This window comes from Porites lutea, chromosome 9 (genome assembly GCF_958299795.1).
Source record: "Porites lutea chromosome 9, jaPorLute2.1, whole genome shotgun sequence".
Classification (NCBI taxonomy): domain Eukaryota; kingdom Metazoa; phylum Cnidaria; class Anthozoa; order Scleractinia; family Poritidae; genus Porites; species Porites lutea.
Genome location: NC_133209.1, coordinates 28,180,961 through 28,206,131, shown reverse-complemented (window position 1 = coordinate 28,206,131; position 25,171 = coordinate 28,180,961). Strand labels below are relative to the sequence as shown.

General features: G+C 38.8%; 1 protein-coding gene across 1 annotated transcript; it reads right to left on the bottom strand.

The window, feature by feature from the left end:
* Positions 1–80: 80 nt before the first annotated feature.
* Positions 81–13,920, bottom strand: LOC140949243 (gamma-aminobutyric acid type B receptor subunit 2-like). Its single transcript, XM_073398471.1, has 16 exons — positions 13,654–13,920; positions 12,563–12,700; positions 11,614–11,781; positions 11,310–11,426; positions 10,667–10,732; positions 10,179–10,385; positions 8,862–9,101; positions 8,658–8,727; positions 7,656–7,736; positions 6,964–7,114; positions 6,399–6,528; positions 5,978–6,085; positions 5,031–5,162; positions 4,189–4,521; positions 3,694–3,864; positions 81–547 (listed from the first exon to the last, which is right to left on the bottom strand). Exons 1-16 carry the CDS (start codon positions 13,870–13,872, stop codon positions 308–310), a joined length of 2,571 nt encoding a protein of 856 aa, XP_073254572.1. The 5' UTR covers positions 13,873–13,920; the 3' UTR covers positions 81–307.
* Positions 13,921–25,171: the final 11,251 nt, after the last annotated feature.

The following is a 25,171-nucleotide window of genomic DNA, read 5'->3' as shown; positions in this document are numbered from 1 at the left end:
GAAGTTTGATTGAGCTATTAGGCTTATTCATTGTAAATAAAAGGATAAATGATCAAGAATATGTAATGAGCCCTTTGCAGAATACGTTTAAATGGTAAAACACGCCTTGCTGGAGAGGAGCAAGAAAAACACGGATGTGAGCGTATTCTGCGAAGGGCCAATTGTCAGCAATAAAAGCTTTTTTGACATTTTTTGTGTTAAAAGTAGTAAGCGACAGTCTCTTATCCGGGTATTTTATCCCGTAAATTAAGACTAAACAACTCGATCGCATTTAGTTCTTCTCTTTTGCCGTAGAAGGTAAGCGGTGCTAAGAATCTTCCCCTGTTGGTACCACACTCGTTCCGGTATCGGCTCGCACACGTTGAGTCGGTTGCCTTGACTCAAGTCCAAAGGAATCTAAGTCACTTGTTGACGAACTACGGCGAAGGAGGCGACCGTTTTCTCCTGAACATGCGGTGGTATTCAGAACCGCAGCAACTCTCATCACCAGTCCGCTTTCTTTATTCGATTTCTGTTGTACGCCCATTCTCTTTAATTCCTCTCTCAGCTGTGGTATGATAAAAAAAAACGAAGCAACAATTTATGATTATAATTACAATTATTAAATCTTTAGCAAATCCAGGGCGCTTATTTTTAGCTTTGTTACTCAAGGGAGACGCTTATGTAAACGAACTTTCCACAAGTGATAAACTATAGAGGTTTTGCTTGACACGTGGTGATGGAGTCGTTCTCAGCAGGACAATAGGATTTCTTTTTAAGTAATAGACTTACAGTTTCCTTAACTGAGTTTCTTATTGCCTGACAGTTTCTCTGTCCCTTCACTTTTCTTCTTTTATCTCTCTCAGTTCCTTGGCTGCTTTTTATCCTTTAGTTCTCACTATTCGTGTTCTTCTTCATGCGATTAGAGCGGTTTTCATTTGAGTGTCGAAAAGTAATTGGTTTTGCACTTTCTACACGATGCGATTGGCTTAAAAGATTCGCGTCACCTTTTCATCCAATCAGAAGTAAAACCAAAGCCAATTGTGACGCGCTCGCACGATTTTCCCGCGCTTTGCGTCAGCCACATGTAATTACTTCGAGTTTTGATTGGTTCAATGTATTGTCTGTGTCCTATGTGATTGGCCAGAGTAATTACTTTGGTTTTGGTTTTACGACACTCAAACGAAAACCACTCTAATCACATACTTTTCCTGTTTTTATAGTCTATCTCTTTTAATTTATCTGATTATAGGTATTACTCATTAACACTCAATTAACACTAAAGATAGAAATTAATTAAACCAATGTCAATGTCCGAGCATTAAAGCTGATTCCAAAAGAGATAACTGTTAATATATCAAAACATCAGCAGTCCATCTTCCATAGTAATAAAAATTAGTTAAATTAAAGATGGTTAATCTTATCAGTTTGCATATTTACGTAAAATCAAAATTTCTGGAAGCTAAAAGATTATTCATGGAAAGAGCGCATTTACTTCTGTAACACTTATTCGAGAGAGGGTGCTTATTTCATTTTGAACAGAAAACCGAATTTACAAAGCTTCAATAGTAATTTAAATGGAACAATAACAGAGCTTCAGCAGAAACAAATATGCGGAGAATGTTTTGCTGAATGGAATGTGAAGCAATTTTGTAAATGAAAAACTTAGACGAAGCTAAGACCACTGCTTTTTTTTTTTGTTAGCAAATAAAGCAGGAATCAAGTAATAATTGCGCTTTTCAACGTTGTGACATTTTCGCGCTTGATATGTGCTCTAAACCTATACTTTGCTCAAAAATTGCTCAGAAAGGTAAAAAATTGCTCCAAAAGCATTCCTCAAAAGTTGGGAAAAGCCAATGAATTGCTGCGACTTTCTGTTTTTATTGTTTTTATATTTTAAAACAATAACTGCCCCTCCCCTCCCCCCCAATAAAACTTTAAAATGTTATTTTTATGCTTTTTTTTATCGACAAGGCTATTACAGAGGTTAGTTTTACTTTAGTACTTTAAATTTTAACAGGGTAAGGGTCGTTTTCTTCCATCACTGTGGTTAGTTTAGCGTTTTACTTTAAGATCTATCCTGGTATTTCCTAGCATTTCCACGATCCCTTTGAAATTTATAACTACCAGTTTATTTCTATAACAAAAACAAGTGAACGGTCTCGTACCGTCTTTAGCTTTTTCATCTGCTGTAGTTGATACATGGCCCATCGCCTGTTATAATTTTGCCAAAAAAACCGCATGTTAGAAAACTGAAATGTCTTAAATCTTTGGTTATGCGAAAGGACGTAACTGGAGAACGAGGGACGAGAAACACGAACTGTGACGAAATTGGAAGGTCTAGTTTTTCTTTGAAACATTTCATCCCCAAATAAAAAAGGGTAATTAACTCACAATTCGCAAAGAGCATATGGGCCTGAATTTCAGATTTCTCCTCGAGTTGCAAACTCCCAGCAGTTTGCGACTCGAGAATACAGCTGCGATTCAGGGTTAAGGTCAGATACATCCATGTGGAAACTTTACGTACATAGGGGGTTCCTGATGAATATGTTGTCTTTCAATAGTATGGACCAATTTCGATATAATTAAATTTACACTTGGTGCCGAGGCTAAGGGAATAAAACAAACGAAATGTATTATTCACTGCTGAGCTCCAAGATGATTTCTTTCGTTTTTTTCCCAGCCCAACCCTTGGTGCCAAATCTGAATTTTATATCGAAATTGGTCTATTTTATCCTTGGTTTAAAATTCATTTTTGATTGTTCTAAACTCATTATCATACATTACCATACACAAAACACAGAAAAATAAACTTTAAACCAATTGAAACGCACCACGTACATATCCTGTACAACATATAGTATATAACGGTAAATGACAAAATCAGAGATCCAAGACAAACAAATATGTCTCCTGGGCATTATTTTTGAAGTTGCAAACAGCACGAATCAACTTTGAAAAACTGTTAGGCTGAACAGTTTTCAAAAACCCTAATTTCAATCTGTTTCAGTCGTCTTCAGTTTTGCCCATCCGTGGCATCTGTTGTTTCTGTTATGTTATTTTAACCTTCTTTTAAAGTTTTAAGCGGTTATTTTTATGTTCCCTTAATTTAACGGGCATTTTGTAATTTCCTAATTTGGCTAAATTTCGTGACACAGTTTCTAACTTTAAGCGGGTTGAATTTAGACAAAATGCAAGGCCTCTTATTCACGGAGACAAAGCAAACTGTCCGTAATAATGGTCCGTAATAGATGTCCATATTAAGCGGTTGTCTGTAATTAAAGCGGAGTTTGACAGTGCATCGAAAGTGGCCGCTATTATAGACTGTTCACAGTTCTCTATTTTTCCGTAAGATCGTCGAGATCGAGCGCTTTGCGTTACGAGCTGCAATCTTGCATGAGTGTCAAAACTACTTAGGGGGCGGGGGTGGTTTGGTTCTCGCCTCCCTCCCCCAAGAGCTATAATTCCCGACGCCCGCCCCCTCGGTACATACGCATTTGAAAATCAAGATAGCCATCATTAACGATGGAAGACGCGCTATATCTCGACGATCTCACCAAAAAATAGGGGACTGTGAACAGTCTACCGCTATTAGGTAAGACCAAAGAAACAATCAAGAATCAATACAGTCTTGTTTGAAACAGTATTGTTTGGTTTCTTCTTTTCTTTTCTTTTAACTAGTATGTAATTATAAAAAATCAATCAAACCCTGACCGTTTCTACTTCTTCTCTCAGCTGTTGATTCTCTTCCTCAACTTGAGCGCTATTCCGCAATGCATCAAAGGATGGCACATGAAGGAACTGCCTGTTTGATGATCCACATGCCGTGCTGTTGAGACCACGTCTAAGAGGATTCTCATCCGGATTTTTGTATATTCTGTAAACCTGAGAAATATGAAATTAAACTATCTAAGCATTTGATACAAACTGAGTACATGAAAGTGTGGATTAGTTCCGACCATTTAGCTGAGAGCATCAAAGAGGCATTTTTCTGTTATGCCGTGTACGGGTTTACACAGATTTTTAAACTTTCTGAAACTGGGGATAAAATCCTGGCAAAAGTGACTGTTACATAAAGCTACTGAGCAGACTACGTTCCCTGTTGATGGTGTTAACTTTGCTTTACAGTATGAAGGTTCTGGTATAAAAACAAAGGCAAATAATGAGACAAGGTTGTTTTCATTTAAACCACTACTAAAGCGTCCTTACCTTAGGTATGAATAGTATTCCAAGAGTCAGCGTCGTGCAAAACAAGATGACTGCACAGATGAGGCAAAAACTGATGGTGGGGTGGCTGTTGGCGAAGAATGACACAGGAACACCAATTGCACACAAAAGCACCACGTTATACACGCTGATGCCGATGAATCGCGAGTCATTCAGAGCAGGGATAGAAACCTTTCGAGTCCCAATTGCGAGAAACAGGCCAAAAATAAGCAGAAGGCTGTGAAAAGTATAAAATACAATAATCCAAACTGTGAAATGAGGGCCATAGCACTCCTCACGGTAAAGAATCGTCCTGTAATCGCGATCCTCAGACACCTGTAGGTGAAATGAGAAGAAATCAGAACGAACCTACAAGGGGTCGTTTTTGATCTTGCCGAAGGTAAATAGATTTCTTATTCATCTCAAGAACATACCAGTTAATATAATTTTTGAACTCTTTTTGTCTGTTATCAATTGAGTGTCTGTTTATACTTGCTCCTTAATTTTTTTTAACGTACACAGTTTGTTATCCTTCGCCTTTGTATTTTCCTTGTTTGCTTTTACGCCCGTTGAGGGGGGAGGAAACCCAGAGGAAGTTTGGGTAGAGATGTACTTCCAAGCCTTTTAAACCCTGGCGCTGTTTAGAACAAAATTGCAAAATTGTTCCTTAAAAAAATTTTTCAAACTAACATTATGGAATTAAAGAAGTTAGTTTTTTTCTAATTATTAGCACTTCAACTGCAGACGTCTCATCGCCAACTAGAGTTCACGTGCGTTTTCCTGTTGACATCTACCATGGCTAGGTACCAAATGTTAAATCACTTATTAGTACTACCAAGTCTTACCGAGCGAGTTCCTTCCGTCTGAATTATGACGTTCCTGCTGGGGGGATGCAGGGTCATCCAGATCACCAGCAACAAAGCATCAACAAATACCAAAGCCCCCAACAGCCGGAACAGATCAAAATCACGAACCACCTGTTGAGAGGGGGTAATAACAGATATTAACAGTCAATAATTAACAAATAATGCGCTCATGCCCGTTGGAATGAAACATATCGGAATCTCGAAAAACCTGCAAGAGAAGGGCCTCCCACGCAGGTATTTTTAGGGGGGGGGGGGGTCGTCTTTCATCCAGGGATGTACAACATTTTGAAATGTCAGTACCTTTTAAGATAATTCCATTTATATCTCCACTCCTTCGCAAGACGACATTCATCTCAGAGAAATTCTGATTCTATCTTATTCAACCCCCCAGGGGGGGTACTTGGGATTTCAAGTGACGGGGATGATGAAATGGAGCCAAAAGTCAAGACCCAAAAAAATCCCTAGGGCTTCCAGCAGAACCCAAAAAAATCCCTGGACCAAAAATGCAGACTATTGTATAACACGTGCGATGTAAAGCGACACCATAGTTAACTATTAAACAACAGCAAAACACGTTTGTTTGTACTTTATTCGGAGAACTACGCAGCCTGGGCACTACCGATTCTTTCTAATACCCAAAAAAATCCCTACTCAAATCAAGCTACCAAAAAAATAATTGCCAAATTTTCGTACCCAAAAAATCCCGAAATCGAAAATTTCAAACCCAAAAAAATCCTTCCATCATCCCCGTCACTTGAAATCCCGAGTACCCCCCCTGGGTTCAAACCTATCAAAGAAATATGCTTTGGCGGTTGATGTATGATTCTATGTCTTTCTGGTCTTTTTTGTATTTTTTCTTGATCTGTTTTTTGTCCATGAAAATAAAATGTTCATGAGCAAATAGCATGTAAAAATTATTAAGTTACCTTTCTCACTTTCTTGATATTGGTGAAAATTTGATGAACTCGCCACGTTTTCGAGAACATTGCCCCAAATCCAACTGTAAATCCAAGGGATAATAAACAGAATCGGGCCTGAAAAAAAGCATTTTTCTATTTAATTATTTGTCCAGTTCATAGTGCGTATTTTGTTGTTGATGGTGGTGTACATTATCGGCATTGTTACAATTGCAATTTTAATTGCAATTGTAAATTGAAATTGAAATTAAAATTGTCCGGTGTTGTGGAGATTTTCTTTTAAGTTATCACTGTTATTTAGCCGTACAATGCATAGTCACTGCCGACAAAATCACAGTGTAATCATCTCATGACAACTCAGCCGCTATGAGCTTATGCCTTCATTCAATATGATATCGCCATAGCATCACTATTTGTTAGTTAGACTCACACGGCAGACGTAATTGTAACTGAGTGGTGACAGTCTTCCATCCAATCCATATATAAACACAGTAGAATACATCATGATGCCTCCAAGAAGAATCACGTTATTTAGGTTTGGACTTGATAGTTTTATATACCTGGGGAAAATATAAGATAGCATGCTTTATTCTGTCGGCATAGGTGCCAATCAAACATGCATTTTGGGGGTATCCTTCCTCGAAGTAAAGAAAACGGTCATGATCTTAATAATGGCAAGGTCGGATCGATGGTCGGTATCATGGTCATCATAGTTCTAGTCATAAAGAATTTGTGGTTATAGTCATGGTCATCAAGAATGTGCTGGCCATAGCCACGGTCATCAAGAATGTGGTGGTCGTAGTCATGGTGATAAAGAATATGGTGGCCATAGCCACGGTCATCAAGAATGTGGTGCCATAGTCATGTTCATCAAGAAAGTGGTGCTCATAGCCATCTTTATGGCTCACCTCTATTATATACCTCATATTTCAAGCTTCTTATTGGCTAAAGTTTTTAATCTTTAGTTATTCAAACAAGGCTAATTAGACACTAACTTTTTCTTCCTATAACGAAGATTGAATCCCAATAAAAAGATCGCTAGAGCAATTCCGAGAGTACTCAGACAACTTGTTAAAATGATCAGCCACATTGATATCTTGACATACTCAGTCACTGTGATTGTCTTGTCAAGAGGAATTCTACCATCTGTGAACAAAATGACAAAATAAGTGTGTTCTCCACATATATTAAACTATTATATCTGCAGTATGCTTGATGCCTTTTGAACAGAAAGAGCTGCATATCCCTTCATTTTTTTTAGGCCATTAGAGAAATGAGTCACATAAGTAATAATTTTCTCTGCCTAATCTGGGGCACTTTCATCATACAAAATGTTGTAACGTAAGATTTTGCGTTTACATTGGTGTCCATTTCATCAATGTGAAGTCAGTACCTAAGAGCTAGGCATTCATATCTTACTCGCTTTCTAACTTCTATCATGTATTTATTGTCACTTGCCTTTGTAGTATGAAATGTAGTTATTACACGAAAGGAACCTGTTAGTTGTCTTAAAAATTCAGTATTCGAGCAATGTGCAGCGAATATCACGGCCAGGGGCTGAGATTCCTTTCGCGTCTTAAACGTCATTCAAGCTCCTTTCACTTCGTCGAGTGTGAAGTTCTTGCCTCAAGCCAAGATAATTAATATACAGCAAGGATATTGATTTTTAGGCTAATAATGTAGTTACCTGGCCAAACATTTCCTTGACCAAAGAGCTGAAGCTTTTTGACGCGTGCGTCGTAGCAACCAACCTTCACCGCGCGGCCATCTGTGAACAGGAAAGCCAGCAACTGTCATTACACGACTTCCCAGGCTGTGTTTGCATTTTCTCATCGTGCTGAGTATTCTGTCTCTTATTTCTTTTTCTCGCCAAATCTAATCTTAGCCCTGAGGGTTTGCACACACGTTTTTGAAGCTGTTAGGACCGGATTTACAGTTGGTATCTTTTTCTAAGTGTAAAGCCATTCGGCTTTCCTTCTTAATCTAAGTGTGACAAAATGCTGCTGTTCTTCTCTGACTCAATGCTTAATTATAACTTCCCTCATCGTAATTTTGAAATCACCCGAGCATTTATCCAGTTGCTATGAGCAAATGTTATGATGCTAACCAATAAAATTCTAGAACACAACTGGTTCTAAAGGTACGGGAAAACGGGCGACAAAAAACATTCAGCTTGTCTTGCAACATTGATGCAATAAGAGTTGAATAGCGATGTTGCGCGTTTTGCCACCCACATCAAACTTGTCTTGCAACAAATTAGGTTTTTGCTAGTTGCGAAAAGTTGTTGCAGAAAGTATACATCAGTTCTACTTTTTGCAACAAAATCTGTACATTTTACGCGTTTTACCAGCTCAAGGCAAACGTGTTTGGCAAAAAGTGAAGAATCTTCCGTCTATAGCCTGACTCCCGCGTAATTTTACTCAAGCAGAAGTTAGTATTCACGCAACTTGCAAAAACCGGATTTGTTGCAAGATAGGTTTGATTTGTGGGTGGTAAAACGTGCAATATTTCATTCCAACTCGTTGCAAAACAAGTTACACGTTTTTGTTGCCCACTTTACTGTCCCTTAAGGATGTCAAAACGTGTAAATGATGTCAAGCGCACCAAACTACCGGCTTCTACAAGGCCGAATGCCACGGCGTTCGCTAGGTCCGAGGCTTAGTCTTAGCACAGAATATATGACAAGTACCTGGACCCTGTTGAAGGATTTCCACCATACCATCATACCGGTCGCCGTCATCAAAAAACGCGACTTCTCCCTGAAAACGAAAACAGTTTTCCAGTGAGTTTCACATCGCTTTCTCTGCAGAAACAAGGCTTAAATCGAGCTGTGTGGTCGCAGTTGCTATTTATCAAATAAAAGATACAACAACGCAAAAATATTTCAACTTACAGTAACTCCAAGAAAGTGTATGTCTTGAATGGTCTGTACAAACAACTTGGTCATTTCCGTCTTGTTACGGTAAAAGTCTTGTAACTTTAGCCCCATGGACTTGAGAACTGGTATAGACTTGTTCAGTGACGCAGCTACAGTCCACACAGCATCGTAAGTGTAAGCGGTAATGTTTGGTACTCTTGATAAGTTTAACTTCTTTAATCTCTCTTTATACTGTTCATAAAATTGCCTGGTTGTCTGTGGATAGACACAATAGCCCATTAAAATCAATTTCGTCCTTAACATAACATAACATAACATAACATAACGTATTTATTCAAGATGGGGAAAATAAAAATTATAAAACATCTCGAAAACTATTAAGGAAAACTGGAGGTTGACCCTATGACGTTTCCCTAAATAAAAAGATAAAACAGATATAAGCTATGCACAATATAGATATAAAATAGGACATTTAAAAACTATTTACAAAATATGAATTGGATCACTAACGATCAATAATAACAGTCAAACAAATAAACCCAAGACAAACAAATAGTGGATATTTAGGAAGCACTTCAGCGCACTCTTAAAACGGTTCAGGCTCCCAGCCTCAACAATAGATCCTAGTAGACTATTCCAGTCCCGTACGATTCAGATAGGAAAAAATTATTTATAAGGATTACACTTTCCTGGCTCAACATAAAGCTAATACAGGTGGTTAGCACGGGTAAACTGCCCTTAGTAAAATAAAGGAGATCGTCAAGGTTTAGTTTGTCATGCTAAAAACGATCTTGTTGCATTCAACTAAAGAAAGAAACAAATTACGTGTTTCGAGTGTAGCCCACTTTAGCTTCCTTGAACGATCTTCGTATTCCATCTCCCCACGTTTTCGCCCGAGAGCAAGCCGAGAGGGTCTTCTTTGAACTTTTTCTAACGCTAGCACATCGTTAGCCAAATATGTATTCCAGACCAAAAACGCCAGGTTTGTTCGTCAGTTAAGTCTTTACCTTCAAGCACCGCCCTCCCTTTTCACGTCATAAAGGCGCATGATCACACCGGATTTACAGGGCTAGGAATATTTCATGAAATATTTTGGGAGAAATCAACCTATTTATGTTTCCTTGGCAACAGTACAGTCCAAACCAACGCGACCTGTGACCTCCACAGTAATGGTAGCAATATAAGCGCATAAACGAATCTCTCGTACGTTTCATGAGCATTTCTATTTCCTTTTAGTAGTAAACCTAACGAAAAAGGTTGCTGACGAATAAAGCCATGCCATAACACATGACACACATGCCAAAGTCTTATAAGAGATAAGCAAATACTCACTAGGCCTGAAAGTGTTTTGTTCTCTTTTTCTTTCTCTTCTTCGGTCACAAATATTTGATTATTGAATATGAATGTGTATGCTACAGCTTTCTTCATTTCTTCCTTGGTACAAGCCAGAGTAGGGTCTGGTACTGACCACCAATTGTGCGTGTACGTTCCAATCAGAATCCAGACATACCGAACTCCATACAGGTTTGACTTGTATGCCTAAAAATAAAAACACTTGGGAATTTGTGTATTGAAAAGTTAAAATCAACCATCAATTAATATCTGATCAAGCAAGATAACGAATAGCAGGGACGAACGTGGCACAATGCTCATTCCTTGAACATAACTATTTTTAGAATGTATCCAAGATCAGAAGCATATACTCTTTCCACGAAATATGAAAGAAGGCATGTAGTGGAAGGCTACCATAACGTAAGACAAAATTTTCTACTTATTTTCGAAAAATCTTTGTTCCTTTAAGACATCTTTTCCTAAATTACCTGACAGAAGACATGCCTCGCCTGTGCTTCATAAAATGTTCCAACAATAATCCGGGCGTCATTTCGCTGCAAAAAATTTCAGATATGGAGATATATCATCCTTAACGGAAGAAGACAATAAAATGCCTCTCACTCTCAAGACGCTCCTGTTACAACTGCGTATCAGAAACAAAAAATCTCTCATTTTCTCATTCTTCCATCCTGCTTTTTACACGATGAAGTGAAAATTAAAGTATGGTGCAAATTATTCTCTACAGTATGTATCTCTCGAATTAAATGAATTCGTCATTTGCATATCTCCCATAATACCCCTTGTTTGCCCCCACCCCCTCCCCCCCAATATTTTGCATAACCTTTGTTTTTAATTTCTCCTGTGGGTATTGTAGTCATCCCAATAGAAATTAAAGACAATACTTATGCAAAGTTTTTTGGGGGTGGGGTGGGGGCAAACATGATGTATTAAGGGAGATGTGCGAGTGGCGAATGCGCTTATGCGACACTGGGTCGATCTCTTGTCGAATTGCTCTAACTATCAGACGCTTGCACAGGAAACTGGATCAAAGTGTGTCCCTCAAAACAGTCCCATAGTGCAATTCGTCGCAACACCCACCCAGTCCCTAGCGCGACCTAAAAATAGCCTCACCTCGAGCGTTTTCAGCTGAAGATCGATTTGTTGATTACCCGTTATTTCTTCAGACAAAAGAACTGTTCTATTTATTTTTTTTAGTTCTCTGATTACTTGGCTGTTGGATTGCGATGCCTTAGAGGAGACAAAGACAAAATAAATTTATGATAAGAAATGGTTTTGACCGGCAGAAAAATGTACAAAAGATACAACGAAGGGAACCCACGTCATTGTAAGGCGGCACAAAGTGAATTCACGTTTCTTTAAAATGACTCTCAATCAATTCGGAGAAAAGTACCAAACTGAACGAGTGGAAACTTACCAGGTCACTCTTTGTTTTTTCAAACATTGTTGCAATTCTTTCCCAACCAAAATGTTTAATCCACGCCACTCTTGCCAGGTTTCTCGCAGATTCCGAGGGCAGGGCACGAAATAGCGTTGGAAATCTATTTCTGTTTGATAATGCCAGAGATCTAGACGCATAAGAAATCTAAAATGGGAGGTAATCATTGTAGTTAGCAAGGAAAATTTCAGGGGTACTGACAATTACGAAAAAACAGCGAACTGATAGACAAAAGGATGGGAAGGCCAATTGAAACGACTTTACCGGAGGAATAGCCGACGAACTGAGTGACTGACCCCCAACCCTCCCCCCCCCTCTCCCCGCGACTGACTGACTGGCTGACTGGCTGACCGACTGACCAGCTGAATGACTGACTGACGGACTGAATGACTCACTAACTGACGGGCTAACCGACTGACTGAATGACTAGCTTACTCGCCAACTGACCGGCTGACTCAATCACTGACTTACTGCTTTACGTACTGACAGAGAGGGCTAGAATGTCTGGCTGAGTGACTGACCAACAGTTACTGAAGGAATTAATGACCGATGACTGTCGGTACTGACTAGCTTACTAACTGACGACTCTGAGTGACCGAAGACTGAGGGATCCATCGGTTAAATGATTTAACTGACCAAAATCAGACGGCATTGTTTGATGGCTGCTTGTTTGGCAAAATGATTTGCCTTAATTGTCTTGAGTGACTGAAATCATGTTTAGCTATACATAACTGTCTGGTTGTCTGACTGACGAGGTGAAGGATTAAAAACTCGTTCAAACCTATTGAATGAGCTGGATGACAACCCCACTGATAGTTGGAATGATCAATTATCGATGGACTAATTTGACTGGGTGGAAGAGAATGGCTTTGACGGTCCGCAGACTAATTGGCAGATACAACCAGCTTGGCGGCAAAATTTAACAAACCTGTGCTAATTTCCTGTATACCGACATCTCAGCCAAAATTTCCGTGACATCCGAACATGCCGCTCCAAATGCCATTAAACTGTTGGGCTCCTCTGACAGCAGGTCCATAAACATGTTGGCGGTATAAGCCGGGTCACACTGATGAGATTGTTAAATTGTATCAATTTTTATTAAAAACTGAATCATTGGATAATGCAATTCTAGAGCTCTGATTGGCTTAGCCATCATGGTATATTTAACAATTAAAGCTAGTTAAAGCTAGACTTTAAGCCTTTTTTGCGCTTTTCGCTACTAGGGGGCTATAACATATAGCCTAGTAGTAGCTCAACCAATCAGAACGCAGCATTGATAATATACCGCTAGCTGGATTTTACTAATAGCCATTATAGTTATAATCAGCAGAGGTATAATTTAGCTGTGTTATGCAAAAATTAATGTCGTAACCTCTCAATCAAAGCCTCTAGTGAATACTACTTTCCTGCTGAAACAGTAGTGTCAACATCCCTACGCCACTCAACCCTGAGCCACCCACTTACTGTTAGGGCTGCCCTTCGGCTATCTACCTGTACCGACCTTGACACCACAGTGGCCTGGAACCGGGCTGCGCCCGGCGCCAGGCGAAAACCTACTGGCCAATTGATAAAAGAAGGATGTGGGAAGCTAGAGTATACACAATGACCAAAGTAGATTGAAAGCAACCGTTAGGCGGACAACTGAAGAGGTCATAAGACAAAACTAGTTTTGCAAAACGCCTAGACAAATTAATCTGTTAAAGTGGATCCTGATTAGATTTTTCTTTTCTCTGTTAACATAATGTTAAGTAGAAGTAACAATTTCTTGGCGTCAACGAACAAAATCTCGCAGAACTGTTAGGATGAGAGACTCCTTAATAGGGACAGCCTCTAAGGAAGTCAACATCAGACTGACGTCATCACACTGACGTCAGTCATTGTTACAAGCAGTCCAAATCAGAACTATATTCGCTTGGACTTTTTTTGTCACAACTGCGTCACACTTATACTTCCGAACTTTGAACTAGCATGTCAACAGTCACGCTTTTGAACACGTGGTAACATTACTTCGCTACACACCTTTGAGTCCTTGACAATCATATTCAGCTCATAATCTTGCAGTACGTCAGACTTGTTCACGTGATCTAGAGCCAGTTCTGCCGCTGCCAAAAGCGCTTGTCCTGGGACTGATGCTTTGTTTGGACTTAAGGGAAAGAAGCCTCCTATATAGACAGGTATCTTCTGGGATGATTGAGTTATCCACAGCAAGAGGACAAGCAGTGGCTTCAGAAGTTTCATTGGTCAGCCGTTCAAGGACGAAACTGGTTCAGTGTGCATTCGATCAGATAATTGGATCTATCTGTAAAAAAATGAGAACATGGTTAGCTTCTGAGTTGCTGACTCGTATGAGCCAAATCCGTGGTGTTGGTAGTATTTGAACATTCTGACAAGAGGGTCGTGAAGGGGTAAAATGGGAACTGGGATTAGCTTTATTGTAGACTGGGAAAATGGGATTTACTCACTGGGACTGGGATTTAGCCACTGGGAATGGGATGAACAATTATAAAATGGGAATGGGATTTCTTTTCTTCAGCGGTCTTTGCTCCAATATTTTGAAATAGAAAATAAAATTTCGTAGCAATAGACCTTGCACTCCTCAGTAGAGACCGTGAAATCAGTATTTTACGCCTTCGCGCCCGCGGTCTAGCTACCAGCTAGCAGTGAAAGCGGAGACAGTGAGTCAGACGAGGATTGTGCAGATGATAGAATTGGTTTTAATATGGTTATGTCAACAAGGGCTGGAAGAGAAAGAGTGTTCACCAGCAGAATGAGAGATTTTCTTCAGTCCAGGTGAAGGTACGTGTATCCAAATAGCGTCAATCAGTGCTTTTAATTTATTATGCGCATGATTTTGCAAATAATCATTAGTAATGGGATTTTAGATTTGGTAACTGGGATTTTGGCAAAAATTAGCCTGGGAACTGGGATTTGGGCCAAATTTAGGCTGGGAACTGGGATTTGGTACCCCCGTTCACGACCCTCTGACAAGCGTGTCCAATAAACGTTATGACGTCAAGTATGCTCTCTCTTGCGAGATGCGCTGTTTCTTGACTGTTTCTTGGGTTCGCTTCCCTTAGAGGCATTTAAACTAGTCAAAAATAAATTGTAGACAGCCTCCACGCTTTCACAATGTATCAGTCATCTGGGCGGAATTACTTGATCCCCCGAAATCAATTGATTACGTGCCCTTGCCCTAATTATGTAAATTAATTGCAGGCGACAAGTGGAGCCTACATTGCCGTCAATCCTAATCTCCAGGTTGCTATTACGCATGCTCCGCACTGTAGCCAGCAACTAAGGATGAATGGAAGGCATCGAAGGTAATCTGCGATCACGCGCGTTGGGACCTTCCCTCACTTGTAATTTAATCACGCGTGTTCTGATTATCTATCACGTGAAATTTACATAAAGCACAGCATTTGAGCTAAAGCGTTTTGACCTTCGGTCGTTGTCGCCCTCACCCTATACCTTTTGGTTATTCATATTTGCCCAGAGTAAGTTTGTTAAACGTATTTAGGCTCGATGCCAAGAATTTCTCCTTTTCTGATAAGGCTGAGGAGTAAAAAACAAAAGAGGAAGCATCATTTGAGATTCAGGGATGAATGATCCATTTCCGTTTGTTTTATTGCCATCAGCCAGAGCCCTGGAGCCAAGTATGATTTTAAGCAATTCTAACTGGCCAACAGAGTTTTTTCACTCACGTGAGAAGCAGTTATTCAAATAGTATCGGAACAAAAAAAGGTTTTTACTTAAGAAAAAGGTTAAACTGTGAAAGGGTTGAACCCAGGAGTCATTTCAAAAGTAGGTTGAGTTTGATCGTCCGGGTGAACGTAGTCCTGAATAGGACTGTTGTTGTTGACAGTGACTGACGTTTCGACAACCTGTGCGGTAGTCATCTTCAGAGATGAAGATGTCTACCTAACATTCGAAATATAAGGATTTGTATGGGAAAAAACCTATCGTTTCCGTAGCATACGAAAATGAAAGGATTTCAATAAAAAACAGCTTACCTTACATAAAATGTGTGTTATCTTATGTTAAATGTGTGGTATATTTAAAGGTTTACCTTGGTAAACCTTTATATATAGAGAAAACCGTTTACACTACAAACCATAAAACGGCCATAAATCGGCCCATGGACCACACAGGAGAGACGCAACACACATTTTATGTAAGGTAAGTTGTTTTTCGTTTTCCTAGGTTACGGAAACGAAGGTTTTTTCGCATACAAATCCTAATATTTCGAATGTTACGCAACAATGCCGATGTTCGCCGATGCTTGTATTTCGAACATGAGCTACCTGTGAATCTACCCGTTAGAGAAAAAATTCATTGGAACAAGCAGCATTTTGGCACAAGGTAAAAGTCGTGTGTTGCCTACCGACCCCTTTTTTACACACTGCATATGCCAGGTAGTAACTGGAACAGGAGTGATTTTCCATAGCCAGACGGCAAGACCGCCAATATGTCTTTCCTCTGCATATAATTTAAAATGCCCTCTCTTAGTTCCGCACTTATTTCCTAGCTCCACACCATCGAATGTTCCAATGACTTCAGCTATTGCCTCATCTAAATCTTCCGTTCGTACAGGCATCTGATATTTCTAATTCTCTTCCAAGAAGCAAAAACGTACGTGACGTGTGCTTGGATTGTTTGGAATTTGATCTTTGTCACCTTCAAACCACCCGCGTCCCGATCACGCGCCTATTGTGATTGTAATCCAATCAGAGCATTTGAAACATTCGACCTCTCCAAGGAACCAATCAGCAAAACATCCAGATTCTGGATGTTTGGTATAAGCGGGGTTGTAATTGGCTCGGCGCTATCAAAGAGATGGCGCTTTGTTTCGCGTGGGTCACTTTTTAAGACTTGACCGAAACCGGAAACCGCGCATGAAAAGCCTCTGGCACCTAGGGTATGTCAAGAAATCTCAGACGAATAATCGGGACGAAAGGTTTAGTAATGTTCGTATTTTTAACAACATAAGCGCATATTCTTTGTAACGGAATTGAGTATCCCTCAGAAAAAAAAATCTGTAGAAAATTTAAATCGTTTCTCTTTTGCCAGTCGAATAAAGCAGCTTGCGAACAGTGGCGTATTTGCGACTGTCAATCCCGGTTAAATAGAAACTTACGGCCCTACAAAAAATCTGAGAAAATTGACACATGTTTCTTCGAAATGTATTGTAGGTGGTGAAAAAGCTTGCACGATTTAAAAAGATCATAAACGGAAAGCGTTAATTGTAAATCATCTCCATATGTTGTCAGAAAGTTTTTCTAGGTGTAAGTGCTTTGTGTACTTACCGTTCATCGCTTTCGTTTTCTTCCGTTGAAAGAATGAAAAACGTTTTCATCATGGACAACTGTAATTTTTTTCCACAAAGATTTTATACCGTGTTGCCCATCCAATTACCACATTTTTCAAGCCGGATACATGATCATACTCAGTAAATAATGCTAAACTTTGAGTTCATCCAAAAAAACTGTAATGAAAAAAAGTTGCCTGGTCAAGATGCGAACTTGTTTCTCATTTTCAAAGGAAATTGTTTATTGTGATTTTAATTTCGTCTGATTTTGAATATACCGCAACAGGGAGTGTTTGGGTCGCAGGACTTTTTCATGGAAAATTTCATTTTAGTGTTTGGTTTTCCTGCCAATTTTGATATGATTTCAAGAGATAACTCGAACAAAAATGGAGATTTCACTTTTCGATAGATCTTGAAGCAACTGTGTTTGCTTTCATTGCTGCCGATTGAAAACATGAACAAAAACTTTCAAATGGTAATACGCAAACATGACAATTTAATGAACTTACTTTGACAACAAAAGAGAAAAAAAACAACAGAAAATGGCTGGTCGTAAAATAGTAATGGTTACCAATCTGCTCCTCTCATCTAAGCTTTTAATACATTTTCTGCAAAATGACGAGGTGAAAATGAACGATTTTTCTATAAGAGATTTTAAGTTGTTTTCGGCGTGTTGTTTTTCTCCATCGCTGTTTTTATAGCCTGGATTATTTACATTGTTTGTGACTAATATTTTCAAGCTACCTATAAACCTTTAAATAACAAATGTAAATCTGATGACAAAATGATATTTTCAAATCATTTTACTTACCTCCTTGATCTCCTTAATCTACCTACATTGCTGCTATCGCAGTGAAAAGTTGTAGCTTATGAATGATGTTTGTCAGAAAACAAAGTTACAAGGCCGCGACACTATGTTCTATGAAGTACTAGCCAATAAGAATCCATTTATTTCGCAGAAAAACAACTTTTGTTTTTAAAGTAATCTTATCTACCAATGAAAATTAACAACAAGAAATGGGATTAACAAGAAAAACAACTATGCTGTTTGAATGAACGACTACGATCAAAGAACCAATCACATCAAATGTTTTTCATTACCGAGGGAGGTTGATACTTATCCCTCACTAACCTCTCTTGTCATTTCATCGTTATTGAGAACGGAACGAAAGAGCCCTGTCTTAAAGGCTCTATCACACAAGACAACTTTCCTTGCATTTTGTCTCTCAATTTTGATGCTTCGTTGCAAAGTTGCACGAAACGTCATTCGGTCCACGCCTAACAACACCCGGAAATCGAATATGTCTCCAGGAGACGTTTACCTCCCACTCAAGCGCCGAGAAAAGTCGACCCTATTTTACATTGTGCAATGGCAGCTTGATGCAACGAAAGCGTTGCGACTCACGGTTCATTTGTAGAGGGTGTTACACCAGGCAAATGTTTGAGTCTTAACCCGGCAAATCACCTACGAGAGCAGACGCGTTAACATATCCTGGCTTTTGTAAAGCGGCCTGCCAAGAAATCTTCATTTCTGACTGGGTAAACACTATTTGATAGTGCGTATAAAATATATACACCCAACACATCCTATAAAATATAACCAAGTAAGGTTTTGTATCATATCACCAGCAGCCTAATTAGTCAGACATTAACTCCCTTTAATAGCCGTTTTAAATCTTAAAATGAATTTGGGAGTAAAATCCTAACCCTAAGGCTTTTCTTTTTCAAGATTATGAGATTAAGAAGAATATGTTTAATGTTTGATGAAAATAATAGACAAGTTCTTTTAATAATGCAAATGAGAAATCGATACAGCACAAATGAAAAAGGCTAGGCTTTAAGACAGCAGTAACACGAACCTTTCTAAATTTGACAGCTTATCGACAGTTTTGGTGGAAACGCGGAACGGATGTAGTTGTAAAATTCCGTATCTATCGTGCCCTGAAGGAAATTGTTCTTACTCAACCTCCCCTCCCTCACTTGATTTTTTTTTTTTCATGTTGCAGTAGATTGGCGGAGCTATGCTTCCTGTCCTGCTATAACTCGGTCACCATTATGAAAAACTGTTGACTTACCGATTTTGGTGGAGAGTGAGCCTTCGCATGATCACGTAGCACGCATTCTCTCAGTCAAAAATGCAAATAGAAGCAACTGCATTCTAAGGTTCGTAACATGGAAAGAAAACACTAATAAAGCGATTAAACAATAGTCTCGAAAGTCTTCCTACCTGGATAGATACCTTTGGCAAGCAGATAATACATGAATTTGAAGGCAATTTACATTGGACTGAAAAGGCTTGCCCAAATACATCTCAGCAATGACGTTTTGTGTCAAAAAACTTTATGCAAATAATTTGTTAAAAAAATACCACCTGCTTCGCTTTTATGTTTTACTGCATGGGTGTAACAATTATACATTGCATACTTCAGCAATTGGGTGATCAATTTAAAAGGTTAAAAACATTTATTTTACACAAAATTAAAAAAAATACAAATCGGGAGCGGAGAAATTTAATATTTTACAGCCTTGTTCATTTTGTTCTTCAGATTAGAAAGAACACACAACTAGATGTGGCTTACCGCGAAAGCGACCGCCTGCGTGTAAAGGCGTGCGAAACCAACGGCGTGTCGCAGCCGCTGACCGGCAATATATAGCGGTACACCGTTCAATACAGCTACAGTATTCAGGTCTGATTCAGGTGGTATTGTACTTTTCACCTGCTACATTGTGACAAAAAAAAAGAACTGCTGTATTAGGCAATCTTTTCTTACAATTTTAACCTTATCAACATACTATACACCATAATTCGAAGGATGAGTTTTGAGTGAATTAGGTTTTCAACCCTAATGTGCTATAATACTAGTTATTCTGCCAAATTATCTTTAAAAATTTGAATAATTATATTTTGTTTCTGAGCATTTTTATCACCAACCAATCTTGCAATGTCTTAATGGCTGACATGTCGTTAAATATTCCTTACAAAGAGCTAATGTTTGAAAGATGTTTCAAGATAAGCAGTTTGGAGAAACTTTTGAATTTAACTCGTACACACCGCGATGCCTTGGGTGCAGCGTGTAACCTGTAGAGTATAGATTTTTTACCGGATTTCGAAAGTATCTCGAACTTGTAGACCACAGAAGTGGCATCTAAGGTAAGTAATTTCTGCCAGCAAGCATCTAAGTTGTAAATGCGATCACCGCCGGAGAGAAATTGACTGGGCAAGTGAGATAATGAGGGGCCTGGCTAGGAGGCTTTGGGGTCAATGTAACCCCACTCCCTTTGAAAGAGGCGTCCCTTTCCCTTTAAATACAGCAAAACGCTATAAAACAGAGAAGCCAAAGTCAACCAACATTTTGCCCTGAATGAGAAGTATAAGTGTTAATGTTAGCTTAAGGGAGGGGTAGGTGGGCAGTTTGTAGAACGCCTAAACGTAATAAACAACCCTAAATGTAATAACATTTTGTCCTAAATAAAGGTTGTCTTAAATGTAATAAATTCTTAAGTTGCAAATTACAGTAATTACTCAAATAAGCGCCGCCCTCAAATAACCGCCACTTCCATGTAAAGAGGCCCTAAAAAGACTACTGCACAGCTGATAACAACGTTTTATAAATAACTAAGATAGTACGTGCGCGTTCTGATTGGCCGAGAGATGTGTTTGCATGAGAGTATGTAAACGTGTGTGGAGTCAAGATGTTTTGTTCTTCGCACGCTAATCACACAAGCACGAATTTTAAAATGTTTTTGAGTTGAAAACTCGATAAATTTACTTTATTTACCCATTCCCTCGTCGGATGAAACTTGGAAAATCTTTACAAACATGCTGTGCCAATTTTTTTTTTTGCTTAGCTGACATTTTAAGCGAGAAAAACTCTTTTTGGAAAGCATCTTTATTGCAAAACAAGAACTGATTACACGTACATTAAGCTTCGTGTACAAGACTTCGCGACTGGTAAGAATTTCTCTTTTAATCAGTTACCTAAACAAAGAGTTTTTCTTTTTTTCTCCGGAAAATTATTTTATAAAAGCAATAGAAAACTTTTTTTCCTGTGTTTGCATAAGCTGATATAAACACTCGAGGGGTTGGGAGAATTCTTGACAGTTATGCAAACCCGAGACGAAGTCGAGGGTTTGCATAACTGTCTCGAATTCTCCCAAACCCTCGAGTGTTCATATCAGGCTATGCAAACACAGGGAAAAGTTTTCCAGTTGCTTGAATATTGCTTTTTTAGAAAAATACTGTTACTTTGTCGTTTACAAGCAATTTATTTGTAAACGTTAAGTTAAACATTGCATAAGGAAATGTCCCGAATTTGCACGAAAAAGCGCCGCGACGTTAATTAACTCCCCCTTCCCCAAATACGGCGCTCATTTGAGGGCGGCACTTATTCGAGCAGTTACTGTAACTGACAACTTAAGAGTTTATTAAATTTAGGGCAAATTGTTATGACATTTAGGACAAAATGTTATTACATTGAGGACTTTATTATATTTAGGGTCGTTTATTACATTTAGGCTTTCTACAGCCCCCCAGTGAAATCACACTTCGGAATATGGACTTATTGTAGGCCCTTTCCTAATCCCAACTGAGAAAAAGATCGCAGAGGATTCTGAGAGGAACGAACGTGCTGCAGAGTTAAAGATTTTTGCCATGACTTCCCTCGATGCAATGCCGGCTTTGTTAATAAATTTCGGTGTCCACGACGAGGAACGAGTCTGGCTTTGTTGCCGGGGCCGGGTGTGTGCCAGTTTTTCGTTGTCAGTGCCCTAGGCCTTTAATGCAATGATGCCTTACTGTAGAGCAGTAGCAATAATAGGTTCCTGTGCAGTGGCGGATCCAGGAGAGGGGCCCGGGGAGCCCACCCCCTCCCCTTACGTTAGGACCAAACTGAGAACCGAAGAGCCGAAAAATGTTTTTTAAGACCGCCCCCCCCCCCCCCCCCCTTATCTCAGGGTCTGAGTGAATCCCCCTCCCCGCCCGCCTTATCTGAAGGTCTGGATCGACCACTGCTGTGTACAGGTATGAGAATTTTCCTGTCTTTTCTTTCCAATATTTTTAGTTTTAAGCGCGAGTCTGTATATGATTTTACATGTCTTGTATGTCTTTGTTGACGTGTTTCTGATCTTTCTTTTGAGGTCTGCGTAACAAATAGCCGAAGAGAAAAATAGCCGAGAAAAATAGTAGTTGTTTAGAACACTTTATAAAGTGATACAATGATAAACGTTTGGTTTCTCTTGTAAAATCATCTAAAATATTGGGCAAATCCGCATGCTTCTAAAAATTAGATTTACGTCAGCCCCTTAAAACGTTCATTTTTGACTGCTCTTGGTCGAGGAAATGGACTGATTTTAATAGCCAATAAAAATACAGCACAGTAACAAGCATGTGTTTGCAATAGGAAAATAAATTGGGATTATGCGTTGGATGTCAAAGTCAATACTTTCTAATGTTAGATATCTTTCATTAAGTAATAAATTACTTTCACTAAAGGCACTATCTTATGGGTCGCAAGCTGAGATAAAGGTGTCTTTTCGAAAAAAACACAATTGAACTGAAACGCCTACACTTCATTCAAACAGTTCTCAGTAAAAGTATCGATTCGCTCTCTTTGAAAATCAATTTTCAAAGTTGTTTAGGAACATTAGTTTGGGAGCGCTCTTAAATTATCGCAATGTTTTTCTTTCCTGAAATTTGGATGCAAATTCAACTGAGATTTCAGCTTTGAATGTACAACGTATTCAATCATGTGTCAGATAGAGGCTCTATCTGACACATGGTTGTTAAGTGGAATAAACTATCTAATGGATTTTTACGTCTTTAAATTCCGGCTTCTGTTTAAGTTAGCGATGCGAACCCATTTGTTTTTTACTTCTTGTGAAATACGAGTTTTCTTTTCTCTAACCGTAAATACAAAGAACATTATCTCACCTTGCCACAAGTAGCACAGTCTTGTTACTGGCATGAGCTAACAGAGAATATATATGATAACGTATGTTGTCAGTTTTCATACACAGTGATGAACATACACGCTACATTAACTACCACACGGCAGGTGACAGTGGACAAGAGTGACTGGAAAGTTCTTGATTGATAATGAATTCTCCAAGGTTGCTTTGAAAAAGACCTATGTTAGCGTTTAGGAGAATTCATATTTTGATCTGGGGACTAAAATGCTTCAAACTGTTTTAAAATCTGTCGTTATCTCTATTACGATCTCCCTATGAGATCCAAAAAATTAGCATTAAATAGGCCCCGCCACTTAAGACATGTTCCAAAACAATTTAGGCATCACAGTTGATTTTTCAAACAGAATATTTAATAAGGAAAATAATTTAAATGCTTTCTTTGTTACGCTGTAAATAAATTGCAAGAGTATTGTTTAACTATGTCAATAAAAACAAATCAGGAAATTGCAAAAGTCGGTATTTTTGTTGTGAAGGTTCCCACCCTAAAAACTGATAAGATATCTTAAATTTTCACAATGTACGTGTATTTATCATAGTCTAGACAGGGTTTTTCAAGATAGATGAAAAATAAGTTATGGTTTTGTGAGTCTCACTTACGAGGAATCCGCAATTAGCATCGTAAAAAAGTACCATTGGTAAAATCTAATCTCTCATTTCAAAAACTACTGAGAAATCCATTCTCTACCATTAGATATGATGATTATTGATTTTAAACTGTAAATATTTTCTTAATTCCTTTTGACTCGTTTATCCTTAATCACATGAATAAAAATGGTATTCTCACAGATAACATTATTGGTTGTGATCTTAAGAACAGATTTTGAAGTGTTCGAACACAAGATCCATGCCTCTTTAACCAAGATAGTACACCAAGCCAGTACGCCAGCGCACTGACAAATATTTTCTAAGGTTTTTAGAAAGGACTTTGAACTGATTTAAACTCTATATTTCCTGTATGAAATGGATGTTGAGAGGGGTATAATTATAACTTGACTGAAATGTCGCAAATCAAAGTGGAATTCGTCTGTCTATGTATTCCATATTCGAAAGACCCTAAAACAAATGAATTAAACGAGTTGTGGCTTTAGGGTGTTACTGATAATTTTATGGCATTTTTATGATTAAAATAGAAATACAATTGACGAATTCAATATGTACCTCATATTGTGACTAAACAACAGCCTCACCTTCCGGTATATTTAAATCCCTGCGATAACACAGCATTGGAAATAAAACAAGCGCGTTCTTACAACCTTCGAAAAAACATTGGCACAAAAATGAAAATGCGAAACAAAACAGGCGGATGCTGCAGATACAAACAATAATGTCTTGCTGTGTAAAACGGAATTAAAACTGCGGGAAAATATAACGCCATGTTGGAGCCTTCTACTCGGCGGGTAAGCATTTATTTTTCCCCCGATTATCGTTGCCTTTCAGCCATTGATAAGGAGATAACAATAAAATTTTGGGCGCTTTTAAGACCTTATGAGGTGAATAATAATTGTCTTTTTCTATTACCTTGTTATTTACTGTTAATTGCTAGGGTTCTGCCGACACGTCTTCAGATGTTTTCATAACGCAAACAGCACACTTGCAGGCGAAACACAACTGAGGATGTGACGAACTAGGCTGAACGAACGTATGGCATTTCATTTCGATTGATGATTGAACTCCAGCTTCGTTCATTTAAGGTACAAGGGGAACGTATGAGAAAGAGATTGAGTTGAACAATGAGAGATAAATGACATGCTTTCAAGCAGCTTTGTATTATTTTGTCAATTGTCTAAGGAAACCAATTACGAAAATCTTTTGCAGAAATTTCTTGCAATTGTTCACCTCGAGGTAGGCGGCCCTTACATTAAACAGCTGGGTAAACGTCGTATCTTCTGTACGTACTGCAATTGCTTCGGTACAAAAATGTGTTTTGAAAATAAGTAGAGCAATACTTCGTAATGTTCTTAGTAACACCCAAAACTGACCTGTTTTAGTTAATTGCTAGCACAGTTTTTAGTGAAAATGTAACTCAGAAGTTGCTTGACGGTGAGAGGAACGTTTTCGACTTCACTCTGTATTTCAGGTCCAAGTATTTTGGTGAGGAAAAAAAGCAAGTGGGACGGCTGACCGTTTGGTTATGTCAACAAAGTGGAAAGGAACGGGCATGTCAGACCATGTCATGATACAAACTCCATATGGTGCTCAGAGATGAGGACTGGAAATAAGGACCAAGTCCAGAGCTCTAGTCAACCTGGCCTCGTTCTGATTCCT